The sequence below is a fragment of the Oratosquilla oratoria genome, chromosome 18, assembly GCF_046742065.1.
Source record: "Oratosquilla oratoria isolate Oo_2021 chromosome 18, ASM4674206v1, whole genome shotgun sequence".
Classification (NCBI taxonomy): domain Eukaryota; kingdom Metazoa; phylum Arthropoda; class Malacostraca; order Stomatopoda; family Squillidae; genus Oratosquilla; species Oratosquilla oratoria.
The window spans coordinates 2,565,552-2,578,251 of NC_134794.1; the positions used below are offsets into that span (position 1 = coordinate 2,565,552).

Below are 12,700 nucleotides of genomic sequence, written 5' to 3' on the forward strand. Positions count from 1 at the left end.
TGTGTCTATCTCGCAGTGTCTAGTTTGCTCTTAAAATCGTGAATGGTTTTTGCATGAACTGTTTCGCCCACAAGTGTGTTTGTGTTTGTGTGTTTGTGTGTGTGTGTATTTACCTAATTGCATTTTACGGAAAGGGGAGCTATGCTCGTGGTATCCCGCCTTTGTATCTCGCAGTGTCTAGTTTGCTATTAAAATCGTGAATGGTTTTTGCATAAAATACTGTTTCGTCCAGTTTGTTTCAAGTGTGTGTGTGTGTGTAAGTGTATTTACCTAATTGCATTTTACGGAAAGGGGAACTACGCTCGTGGTGTCCCGCCTTTGTATCTCGCAGTGTCTAGTTTGCTTTTAAAATCGTGAATGGTTTTTGCATAAAATACTGTTTCGTCCAGTTTGTTTCAAGTGTGTGTGTGTGTGTGCGTCTGTGTGCGCGTGTGTGTAATGGTGGGTACTTCAACTTACAATATGTGCGTAAAGGCGTTCCTGGACTCCCCGGAGGAATAGCCGAACTGGTAGTTGTCCCAGGCTTCGATGATGAGGTCGAAGGACTCCGTGTCCTCGCGGTTCAAGGGCGAGGCCACGCTCACTTCGCCCGTGTCCGGATCGATCTGGAGGAGGGAAGACGGCCATTTGAAAAGGTCATGTGGAAAAAAAAAAAAAAAAAAAAAAAAAAAAAAAAAAAAAAAAAAAAAAAAAAAAAAAAAAAAAAAAAAAAAAAAAAAAAAAAAAATATATATATATATATATATATATATATATATATTCATATATATATATATATATATATATATATATATATATACATACAACGAGTTTCAACAATAAAGCATAGCGACAGGAGACCTTTCGATCCCTGTGGAATAACTGTCAGGTAGAAACAAAATGGCTACCTGCAGGAAAAAGAGAATCCAGTATCTAAATTAAAAATCAATGCCATTTGATATAGTTCTGTTGTGACCTGAGTAAATATATCGATAGAGGTGTGTGTGAGCAAGATAGTAAGTAGGTGTGTGTGTGTGTGTGTGTGTGTGTGTGTGTGTGTGTGTGTGTGTGTGTGTGTGTGTGTGTGTGTGTGTGTGTGTGTGTGTGTGTGCGCACCCGCACGCCGAAGGCGGGGTGGAGAGGAGGAGAGACAAGACATTCAGCACCACATTGAGGAACCGGAAGACTCCCCCACCTTGAACTTCCCGTGCGAAGACCTCCTGTCCAGCAAGTAGGAGATCTTGCCGAAGTCTCCTTCGTCGGCGTCTCTGGCTTCGACGGTGACGACCTTGGTCCCAGGGGGCGTGTCTTCTCGAACTGTCAAGTTCGAGGGCGCTTGGACGAACACCGGATTGTTGTCGTTCTCGTCAATCACCTGTTGCGAGAAATATTCGAGAATGTAAAACATATTGGTCCTTAACTGTATCGTTGTTCACGGCTCGGTAACTAGCGTCTTGGTTTCGCGGTTATGTCCGTACAAGTCAGGGTTCGAATCGCAATGCGCAGCTTCTAAAATATATCTATTACATTTTACCTCTTTTCTTTCTTCTTTGGAATTATTCTAGTGGACTTTTTATAAGGTTATTTCGTCTTGTGACTTTCCTGATCGCCGTTTTAAAGGAACTGGTTAATGGTAATCATTATTTTATTACTAATAGTGGACTTGGTAGGCGGGGGGTAATTTGTACATCATTACAATCAGTACTATCGTTATCACCGTAACCTTAAGATTATATTAAAGATAAAAACAGAAACGCTTTCCATTCCAGTGCGGCCCAAGCGACGACATCACAACAAACGACATGACGTCACGACACAGAAGAGGAGAGCGTCTTGCACCTCGTCACCTTACCTGAACGAAGACGTCGACCACACTGGACCTCGGGGGCACTCCAGAATCCTCGGCCCTGATGGTGAAGTTGAGCCACGGGAACTTCTCCCGGTCGACCCGGTCAGCCACAACAACTTCCCCGGTTTCCGTGTCGAGGTGGATCAGCCGGTGTATCTCCGAGACTCCCTGGTTGATGTCGAAGGGTTGTTACGTTAGTTTCGAGTATAGCATCGTTGACGCGAGGCTAGTTACTAAGTCGCTAGTGCTAGTTACTTGTAAACTAGCCCTCTACTTGCCCAATGTCAAGGGAAAATCAGTCAACTTGCCTCCAAACTATCCTAGTGTAAACACTTTCTTGCCCTTAAGTAAGTTAACTTGCAGCTAACACTAGCGGCTACTATACTTGCCCCTTGTCAACAAGGATTAACACAGTATAGTATTTCAATACGTTACAATTATAGAATAAAAACATACCAACAGAGGACCTTTTTGTCCATAACGAAGCCAGATTTAGCATAATTGATACGTAAATAGTTAAATAAAAGAAGTAAATAGAACTAAGGGTGGGGGCGAGTGTATGTCTTAGCTAGCTACCTCCCTAATAAGGGAGAAGCCTATTTATACACAGACTAAAAATAAACACGAAATAAAATAAATAAATAAAGAAAAATCTCACCTCTAGCAAATACGTGATACTTCGATTCTTGTCGACGTCGTCTGCAACCACATTGACGATCGTCGTTCCTGACTTGGCGTTCTCGGCCACGTTTCTCCGGTAGAAGGACTTCCGGAACTGAGGATCATTGTCGTTGCTGTCCTCCACGATGACAGTCAGCGTCGTCGTCGCCGTCTGCGGGCCTGTTTCAGCTCCTAGAAACATTAATCAGAAAACCAAATTTTAGAAACTTAAAAATGCACAAGGGAAAATAAAATGAAAGGCGAAAGCATCAACGAATAGTTTAGCAAACCCGAAGAAAAGGATTGAAGTATGTGATGTTCCGTATGATACATTCTTTTTTCCTCAGTAATGTATCTTTGTATCAAAGGTTAATGTTATGCATACCCGTCCCTCACACACAAGGTTCAGAGTCGGAACTTGTGGGAATAGTAAAACCTCAGAATGGCGTTCCCTTATCAAAACTTTGGGGGGCGATGGATAAACAGTATTTGTATTTCGGCGCCGACTGTCTTGGGGGCAATGTCGCGTCGAAGAGGTGGAGTCAAAGATAAAAATTTTACCCTTCGATAATATGACGTATACGTAGGCGTCATGAGGAGCAATTGGGGGTATATGAGGATGATGGCGTTGGCATCTTTATTATATTTATTTTATAGTTGTACCTGAGTGAACCCCCATGTTCTGTGAATTGGCCTGATCATATTGTCTGTGGTTATTAACATTCAGAGTGAAAGGGAACGAGTAATACAGCTGTAGCTTTATATTTCATAATGCGAGTATTGTGATGGATTATTGTACATCAGGCAGCTAATGCTGACCACGAAAATTTGACTCGAGTTGAAGAGGTTAAGACAGGCAGCAGATAGGGCAGTTGGCGGATGCAGGGATGACCCATCATCCATGAGGAGCTAAGATGGGAGGGGTGAAAAGGGGGTCGGAGGAGAGTGAAATGGGTGGGAATAGGTACGTGCCTCTGATTTGGCTACCTCCCTTATAAGGGGGGGAAACCCTTGGTGTATAGATATAGATAGAATAGATAGCAGAAAGGAGGGATAGCAGAAGTTAAAAGTGACCAACATGCTATTTTGAATGGAGGTTAAGTCTCCAATCATGAGATAATGACACCATAGAGGCGTCACTAAAACTCTCAAAAAGAATGGACTGCATGACACTGGTCCATGAACTATACGGGGATGTCTTATACACCCAAGTTGGTCCTTCACTGCTCGGACAACCCGGCACATCTCATCCTTACCCAAGTCCTCGCAGACGACGGCGAGACGAAGAACTTCGACCTTCTCCCGATCCAGACCTCTCTCCGTCCGGACGACTCCGTCGATCGGATCGATTTGGAAAGCGGACGTGTAGTTGTACTCGGTCTCCTGTTAACAAGAAAAGTGTGGAACTATAGTCATGTAGTCTCAGCATTGGGCTATTGTCCTGACTAGTTCTGGAATCCCTGAAAGGCGGAATGGGGGGGGGGAGTGAGGGGGAAAACAATGTGCCCCGGCCGAATGTGACCACGGCTGTATGTATGTATGTATGTCGGCGAGACGTGGTCACTGTGGGCAGAGTGGGAAAAGGTTCGAGAGGAAAAGATGATATGTGAGTAGACTAAGGGCCCAGTCACACAAAGCTCACGACCTGTTTCCGACCACAGGCAACCAGGTGGTCATCGGCCAGTTGCAGGTAAACTTTGGAAGTCGCTGGTAGTCGGTAATAAGATAGATAAATAGATAGATCGATAAATAGATACATTACAACACATACTGAATAGTTTCCAGTACATAGACTTTCATTTTATCAACCACATTGACTTTTTCCACTTCAATTTCTTGCATAGGTTTTGTGTCGCCGACCGATCGCTTGATTTTCAGTCGAAGGTGGTCGGAAACAGGTCGTAAGCTTGGTGTGACTAGGGCTTAAGGCACAGTGATAAGCTGTTAAAGCTTATCACTGTGCTATAAAGTTGTATGGTGCCTTGGTGGGGGCAAACGAGATGGTGGTTGAAAGGGAGCAGAATGATGGATGGATGGATGGAGGGCAGCAGAAAAATTTAATCAGTAAAGCCCAAAACTCTAAGGATGCAACAAACATAACTACATTGCCCCGTCCGAACTTAGAATCCTATGTTCTCCCATGTTGTCTTCAGGTGATTTTATTCGGAAGAAATATCATCTCGACGTCCCGTCCTGGTTTGAGTACCTTACTCGCTCTCCTTATTCTGTCTACTCCAGGGGATTTTATCCAGCTGAGGGGAACACCCCTTTGGGACTCTTTAAGCGTACTAAGAAGCTGAAGAGGAGTTCGGTGAGACGGGGGCAGTTCGATAAGACGGGGTTATTTCGTACCTTGACTATGGCCCCGTCCTCGTTCCGCGCCTCGGAGTGGGCCGGGTCGAGGGAGAACCGAAGGATGGGTCGCGCGTCCAAGTCCTGGGCCTCCACCTTAGCGACGTAGTGGCCCACGTTGACGTTCTCCCGCACCCTGGGAGGAAAGAACGAGGTTCTTCGTCAGTATGGACAAAAAGAAGAAGAAGAAGGAGGCGAAATAAAATTCGATCGTGGTCACCAACACAAGACCTAACATCTCCACGACATATTCTTTTACCTCTGTTCCCGAGAGATTTACATGTTCTTTGTTCATACTGTGGAAACTGAGACCAGTGTAGAACACTTGAACGTGGTCCTACAGGTAGGGCGTTGGAGAGAATAGTGTCCCCAATGTCGTCCCTGAGGCCCCTCCAGAGGACCACTAGCCTATCCCTCACTAACAACGGGTTAAGCCACATGTTCTCAACCTGTTTTCTTATGAATTGCTGTTCATTAGCCTCCTGGAGACATGAATAAAATACATCAAACTCCCACTAGCGGTTTGAGGCTTCGTTGGGCAAACTCTATGGGCCGTTAAAAGGTCCACACGGGCCGTTAAGTGGCCCACTGGGTGCTCGCTCACCGAACTGTGTCGAGATGATTGAAGATGGGCCGCTTGTTGTTGACATCGAGGACGGTGATGTTGACGAGGGTCCGCGCCTGGAGTTGCGCCGCGCCGATGCCGCCGTCCAGCGCGATGACTTCCAGGATGTAGGTGGTCGTGTGGGCCTCCGTGCGGTCCGGGTCCAAGACGGCACCGCTCGCCACCGAGATCTCCCCCGTGTCGGCGTCGATGACGAACTTGTCCAGGGCGCCCTGCTGGATCCGGTAGGCCACGCGGCCGTTGATCGAGGAGCCGTCCAGGTCCCAGGCGAAGACCTGGAACAAAGAGGAGGAGGTGAAGGGGGATGAGGATGAGAAGGAGGAAGACATGATGACAGCCTCCACCCTCACTGATAATGTGGGAGCTAACAAGTTAAAGAAGAGCAAGAGCTTTCATCAAAGGAATTGAAATCTAAAATAAATAGACAAACAAATGACTGAATAAACAAATAAATGAAAAGAAAAGTGTGTGGTATATACTGCATATGCACATACATTACACACATACTGTATATAGATATACATAAACAGATAGGATAAACTAAAAAAATACGGAAGTGGTCGCACTCTGACGTCAACATAGATTAAGGGGTTATCACACTGGGCTATTTTTCCTCCGACTGTTGGATCAGATTTGCAGCCGTCAGCTGTCGGTAAGGAATCTGATATGCTGGAGGAAAATAATCTTCCTCCAGCAGATCAAATGACATTATATGTATCTCTGTCGAGAAAACAAAACAGTTTGCCATAAGGATTTGACGGCGGAAAAAGTTGCTGGAGGTGGGCGGTACCGCCGATTAATCGGAGGTCGGAGGAAAAAATAGCCCAGTGTGATAATCCCTTTACACTTACCTGAAGAACCGATGTCCCTCCGGGCGTGTCCTCCGGTATGGCCTTCCGGTAGAGGACCTTCTCGAAGTGAGGGGCGTGGTCGTTCTCGTCCTGAAGGTACACCACGACGGGCACGGTATTGCTCAAGGGTGGCTCCCCGAGGTCGTAAGCCTGAGGAAAATAACCCGAAGAAGAGGTTTGTCTTAAGTAATTAAACAAAACAAATGAGGGGAGAAGGAGGAGGAGGGATGAAGGCGAGGAAAGACGAAATTAAGAAAGATGGAAAGGTGTCGTCTCAAAAGGAGAAACAAAAGAGATGAAGGGAGATGTGGTCGGGGGGGGGGGGACGGATGGGAGAGAAGGGTTGAAAGGATAGACGGAGAAACATAAACAAAAGGATCAGGCCTGTGGCTGTCGTCAGAATCAATCTAGGTACTAATACCATCACCACTCCTGGTACAATATTACCTTACAACAACTTGTCACTATGATCATCATTATCATCGATACCCTTTCACCACGATCGCCTCCTCCACCACTTCCATCATCACGAATTGATACAATCAGAGTCTACTGTAAGGTAACTGATGCGGTTTAGTTTCATTCTTGAAGATGTACTTCTCTCTTGCTCTTTAACCCTTTGCCACTGGAGTGTTTTCTTAACAACCCCAACGTGCCAAAAGAGGAGGGGTACTTGAATGCATTCTAATTGTGTGTGGCTAAGTTTTGACTCTACCACATCAAGGTACTTCATATCATTTATCTATTCATCCACTCACTCACTCACTCATCACATTTACTCACTCTCACTCACTCACTCACACACACGCACACATTTAGAGTGTAATGTACTAAAAGGTAATTGTAACTTAAGGATGTTTATTGGGAAAATGATTATCATTCAAAGGGTTCTTCATAAAATTTCAATCACAGCTGCAAGCTAACAATTTCATTCATCTGTGCGGATGACCAGGTGACCTTGTCATAGAGTTCGCCACAAACTCGCCTATCATCCACACACACATCCTCCTGACTAAGCCGGGAATTATCACCTCTCCATTTTCGCCTTCTCGCCAACCATCTTGCTTAGATACCTCCACCACCTCACCAGCTCATCCGTTCACTCACTTCATTCATTCGTTTACTTTCTCCAGCCTTCCACTTTCTTTATACAGAAGTCTTTTTTCGCTTAGGCGTCTCTCCCAACTACCACGTCTACCTGGGCACTTGGCCCACTCTTCCGAGAACTAGGGTGGACCGGAGCTGCGATGGGAGGGGATACACCAACCCACCTCTCCTCTAACGTCGACGAATCTGACAACGTTACCTTGACGGTGAGGTTGAAGAATCGGATGTCGCCCTGTTGGTCCATGGCCTCGTAGTCGAGGGGCGCCATCGGCCGTAGCTCCCCCTTCATGGTGTCAATCGAGAAGTTCCCTTTCGGGTCTCCGCCGACGATGGAGTACCGTACTTCGTGGTTGACGGTGCCTGTGGGGAGGGAGAGAGAGCAGCGTTTGTGAGCAAATGGTTACCTTGTGCGTCTATAGAGGAGCTATCACACTGGTACGTCTAAAGGGGGTGATCACTCTGGGCTTTCGCGGACTTCGCCAGTGGCGACCGTTAAGAGTTCGGTTATAATATTTCATTTTCAAAATCTCCAAATGTCAAATTACCTTTCCGTCATATAGAGCATTGATGAATAGAAACAGAGAAACAGAAAAAGAAAAAAAGATAACGAGAAAAAAAAAGAGAAATAGAGAAGAGAAAGAAAAAAGAAGAGAGAAAAGAGAAAGAATAAAGAAAAAAAGAAAAATAGAAAGGAAAAGAGAAAGAGAAAAAGAGCACCGGTAGCCATGTTAAGACGGTTCTCAACGCGAGGCCCTTGGACCCCTCAGGGAGGCCAACAGAGTTTCATAAGTGGGGACCACATTTCCAAAACTAGCGATAGTTACGTGGATACCTCCCTTATATAGTCGAAGAAGCCCTTGATGTATAGATAGAATATATAAAACTAACATTTAGCTCCGTGACCTTTCACATCTAATGCGCTTTACAATTACATATCAAATCTGGTGAGTTTTGCCTTCGTTAGCTTTTCGACCACTTGGCTACACTATCAAATCAATTTACGACTCATAATCAAAGAAACTCGATCCTAAAACTGATGCCAAAACTATTACACCGAAGATGTAATAAGCGTAGCATAATTATTGTTGATACTGTTATTACTACTGATATTGTTTTTATCGTTAGTACAATTCTAATCCATTTACTAATCATCATTTAGAGGATGAGTACATCATCAAAACAAACACCACGAGCGAACGGAGCCTAAAGAACTAATAATGGTTCCACGGTGTTTCTTTTGACAAACTTGTCGGGAACTGTCAGTTGCATACTTGATTGGCTTCTATTTATCTTAGATTGTCTATAATTCATTCTCGCCCGTCTTACCTATATTTGTAAGTTAAATTGCAGTTCTCTGCCCTTGCTAAACTAAATTACAGACAGCTTCTACCTCGTGCCCAGTTCAGCAGTATTTTTTTATGTTTACCTTTGCTATAAAACAAGGACTAATTTCTCTTGACCACCTATACAAACTGTCCTATATTTGTTTGAAGATCCTTTATGATCTTTACTTTACACTAAAAAACAAATAAATAAAGTAAATAAATAAAAAAGTTAGGTTATAGATTTTTCTCAATTCCCTTGTTCTCCTTCGCAACCTTTCTTCGGTAGCTTCCCATCCAACCCCCTTACCGTTGAGGTCGTCGTCTCTGGCGGTAACGAAGAAGGGCTCCTCGAAGGCCTCGGAGTTCTCCCGCAGGTTGGCCTCGTAACGCCTCTGCAGGAAGATGGGCGGGTGGTCGTTGACGTCCTCGACCAGCACCCGCACGCCCACGGTGTTCCTGGAGGCATTCAGAAGAGTTGGGATGAGAGGCGGAAGACGACGAGAGGCGGACAAGTCCAAACAACAACGACACAGGGAATGTGACTCAGTGATTTCAATGCTAAAAAATTTGCTCAACTTTGATGACTGCCCAGGCAAGTCATGACTAATCCATGACTCTCCAAAATAACGAGAACATGGTCTACCTGTTGCCGCGGCCCTGGTCGTCCCTGGCCTCCACAGTGAGGAAGTAGGTGGCCACCTTCTCACGGTCTAGGGCGTTCTCGTCCTTCAGCGTGATGACTCCAGTGAGAGGATCGAGAATCAAACTGGAAAGAACGCCGGGCGGGGTGTCATAGGATGGAACAAACAAGACCTTTACTTGGTGTGTTTGTGTGTGTGGGGGGGGGGGAGGGGTTGCTTAGAGATGAATAAATTGTCTTAAGGTGGCGGCACATTAGGCTAGCATGCTACTTGGTTTTGCTATTGAGTAGAAACTACTTCTGTTGCAATATTTTAGACTTGCGTAAGAACATCTCAACAATGTGTTTAACATTCGCAAGAATAATTTGACATTTGGAAAATTGTAAAAGAAAAGATCGTAACCGAAGTCGTTTTTACTCAAATTTAGTAGCAAAAGCAAGTAGCATGCTAGCGAGTAATGCCTAGAGTGCAGCCACCTTTAGGGCCGTAGTTTTAAAATCCTTTGCCAGCCTTGGCGAACACTCAAGAATTTTTCTTGGTTTTATGTTTATCTGGCTTACCAGTAACTTTCGCAAGTATATCCTATTGGGCTAACAACATTCAACATTTTACGGGTAAAAAGCGCTGCCGGGGCTGTTTTTTTTTTTTTTTTTTTCTTTTCATAAGAAAAAGAATGGAGGACGCAGTGACTGTGAATCAAATTCATATTACGTCATTTCCTGTAGTCTTGGAAGAACGACTTCCATGGTATTGCATACTAAAAACTAGAATGTGCAGACCAAACACGACATTTTGACTCCTGGAAAAAGAGAGTACTACGTCATGTGACAAAGGTCATGGCACTATCAAAATAACATTAAGTAGGTCAAGCAAACAGAGAACGTATAGATAATCTTCCACAAATGAAAATCGAAAATAATTCAAATTCCTGAACAAATGTCACCACAACTGTGGGCATGGCTGTGGTTGAAATATTTAAACCAAAGGAAAGTTTAAAAAGGTGCGTGTCTGCAGTTACTTCTCCTGAAAGGGTAATTCAACTGAGAGAGAGAGAGAGTGTCCCCCACCTATCGGCCAGGGGTCCCCGCAGGTCCGTGTAGCGAATACCCTGAGTGCCGAAGTCGCCGCTGTCTTGGTCGAAAGCCTGGACCCAGGCCACCGTCGTGCCCACCGCTGCGTCTTCGGACACGCGCGCCTGAAGAAGAAGAAAAAGGGATAAAGGGATGAGTGAGGAGGAGTCTTGTGACAGGTGGAGGAAGACGGGTCTAACGAACAAGGAGATTTACATAAGATTATTTTTCTTTTTATCCGTGCTACCAAGGGCCTTTACTTTAAACTTTTTTTTAGGAATGTCCCCTGTGGGGCCACAGGGAGAAGGATGCATAGTCCTAATCCCCGTCCCGTTTTTCTCGCCTCTTACGATTTAAGTGGGAATACATGGTGGCAGTATTCTTTCCCCCCACCACAGGGGAAAAGATAAGAGGGAGGGAAGAGGGTGAATGGGAGTTAAGTATGTTGGGGATGGAATGGGTGGGAGTAGTTTTTATGCCTTTGTTAATTGGCTACCTCCCCTATAAGGGGGGGGGGAGAAGCCTTTGGTATATGTATGCCACCATGGGCCATACCACGTGTATTCCCGATGACTGGATAGATGACAACACACAAAAAAAAAGGCACGAGGTAAACGGCTCTCCTTACAACGGAAAAGCCCTACGAAAAGTCACACGCGACGTCACCAAATAAGGTATTACACACCCACGCCTTCCTCTGACCTCCTCTGACCTCTGACTCACCTCATACTGTTCCTCCTCAAACTCAGGGAAGTTGTCGTTGGTGTCCCGAATGTGGACCGTGACCAGGGCCGAGGACGACTTGGGTCGATCCTCCACCGTCTCCCTCGCGATGACCGTGAAGTTCACCACTGCAACAGACCGTCGAAGGATTAAACGTGGCGGCACACGAGGCTAGCATGCTATTTGCTTTTGCTACTTGGTTTGAGTAGAAACGACTTCGGTTACAATATATTCTAGACCTCCGTAAGAACATCTCAACAATTTGTGTCTAACGATCGTATTCTATGTTTAGCTTCCCTTAGTTCTTCGTCATTCAGTTTCTCACTAGATGACGCAAGTGTAATTTGACATTTGGAAATTTGAACAAAAAATCTTAACCGAGGTCGTTCGTACTCAAACGAAGAAGCAAAAGCAAGTAGCATGCTAGCGAGATTTGCCTAGTGTGCCGTCATATTAAGAAACACCTTGAAACTTGAGGACGATGATTAGATAAAGGATGGGTGGGGAGGAACGCGTCGTGAGTTGAGTCACGCTTGCCCCCCCCCTCTTCCTCTCTCCCCTACACACACCCACGTGACATGGAACTACCAAGTGTAGGCCTTATGGTCTCTTACAGTCTCGTCTCCTTCATTCTTAGGTGGCTGTGGGAACGCGCTGATCTTGCTGGGTGAGGGTTTTCCCCCCGACGTTTGTGTCGATGTCCTGAGCGTGTTACCGAATGACGTCATTCGTTTTTCCCGTGACGAAGTAGTGTTCCTATGCCAGGGAGTCTCAATCAGGGAGGGGTGGGGGGAGGGGGCGGATGCCTCCAAAGGGGAGCTTAGGGGTTCAGAGCTTTACCGAGGCTAGAGTTTTTGGATTATATAGTGATCTTCCTACAAACTTCAATTCTATAGATTCTACAAACAACAGAACATCACATTTACAGTCGAAATATATCATATTAACCATAGAGATGAATATATATATATATATATATATATATATATATATTTTAGTCAGATATACTTGTGAAACAGCGTTTCATAACTTAGGGTGCTGCCATCAATCTAGTAATAAGATATTAGTTATTAGGGTGTGCTGGGCTGCCTAGACCTGAATATAGGGGGTACTAAGGCCGGAAACGGTTGAGTAACGCTGTTGTGAAAGGAGGCAGACGGGGGGGGGGCGTTGACGTCATTCTGACATATAAAAATGGTGGGAAAAAAGGTCGAGTCATTACATACGAACATAAGAATAAAGGTGACTGCAAGAGGCCATAAGGCCTACACTTGGCAGTTCCATGTCCACCTGTCATCCCCATCCATAAAGTTCCTCTATGCTAATTAGTTGAGGTATGTGCCGCCGCTGTATTTTGTTGGAACTGGCCACGTCGAGACGATCCGTGGGGTCTGGGGTTGCTTTAACTATCTGTTACTAATCTGGCTGACCACCTGCAGCAGAACATATTCCATACTCTGCACTCACCAATTAAATAGACAACCCGTCGGCTAGTTAGTTCGTCAACCGGTCAGTCAG

General features: G+C 45.1%; 1 protein-coding gene across 4 annotated transcripts in view; it reads right to left on the reverse strand.

Moving 5' to 3' along the window:
- Cad88C (cadherin 88C) overlaps window positions 1–12,700 on the reverse strand; it is a 366,763-nt gene that overhangs the window by 16,938 nt on the left and 337,125 nt on the right. For all 4 annotated transcript variants that reach the window (XM_076201341.1, XM_076201340.1, XM_076201339.1 and 1 more), the window contains exons 13-25: window positions 11,183–11,310; window positions 10,457–10,584; window positions 9,392–9,514; window positions 9,056–9,204; window positions 7,623–7,783; window positions 6,317–6,466; window positions 5,445–5,740; window positions 4,841–4,976; window positions 3,745–3,871; window positions 2,487–2,680; window positions 1,832–1,996; window positions 1,175–1,354; window positions 460–605 (exon numbers count right to left, since the gene is read on the reverse strand). In XM_076201341.1, the coding sequence (XP_076057456.1) occupies window positions 460–605; window positions 1,175–1,354; window positions 1,832–1,996; window positions 2,487–2,680; window positions 3,745–3,871; window positions 4,841–4,976; window positions 5,445–5,740; window positions 6,317–6,466; window positions 7,623–7,783; window positions 9,056–9,204; window positions 9,392–9,514; window positions 10,457–10,584; window positions 11,183–11,310 (2,083 nt within the window). The remainder of the gene's footprint in view (window positions 1–459; window positions 606–1,174; window positions 1,355–1,831; window positions 1,997–2,486; window positions 2,681–3,744; window positions 3,872–4,840; window positions 4,977–5,444; window positions 5,741–6,316; window positions 6,467–7,622; window positions 7,784–9,055; window positions 9,205–9,391; window positions 9,515–10,456; window positions 10,585–11,182; window positions 11,311–12,700) is intronic.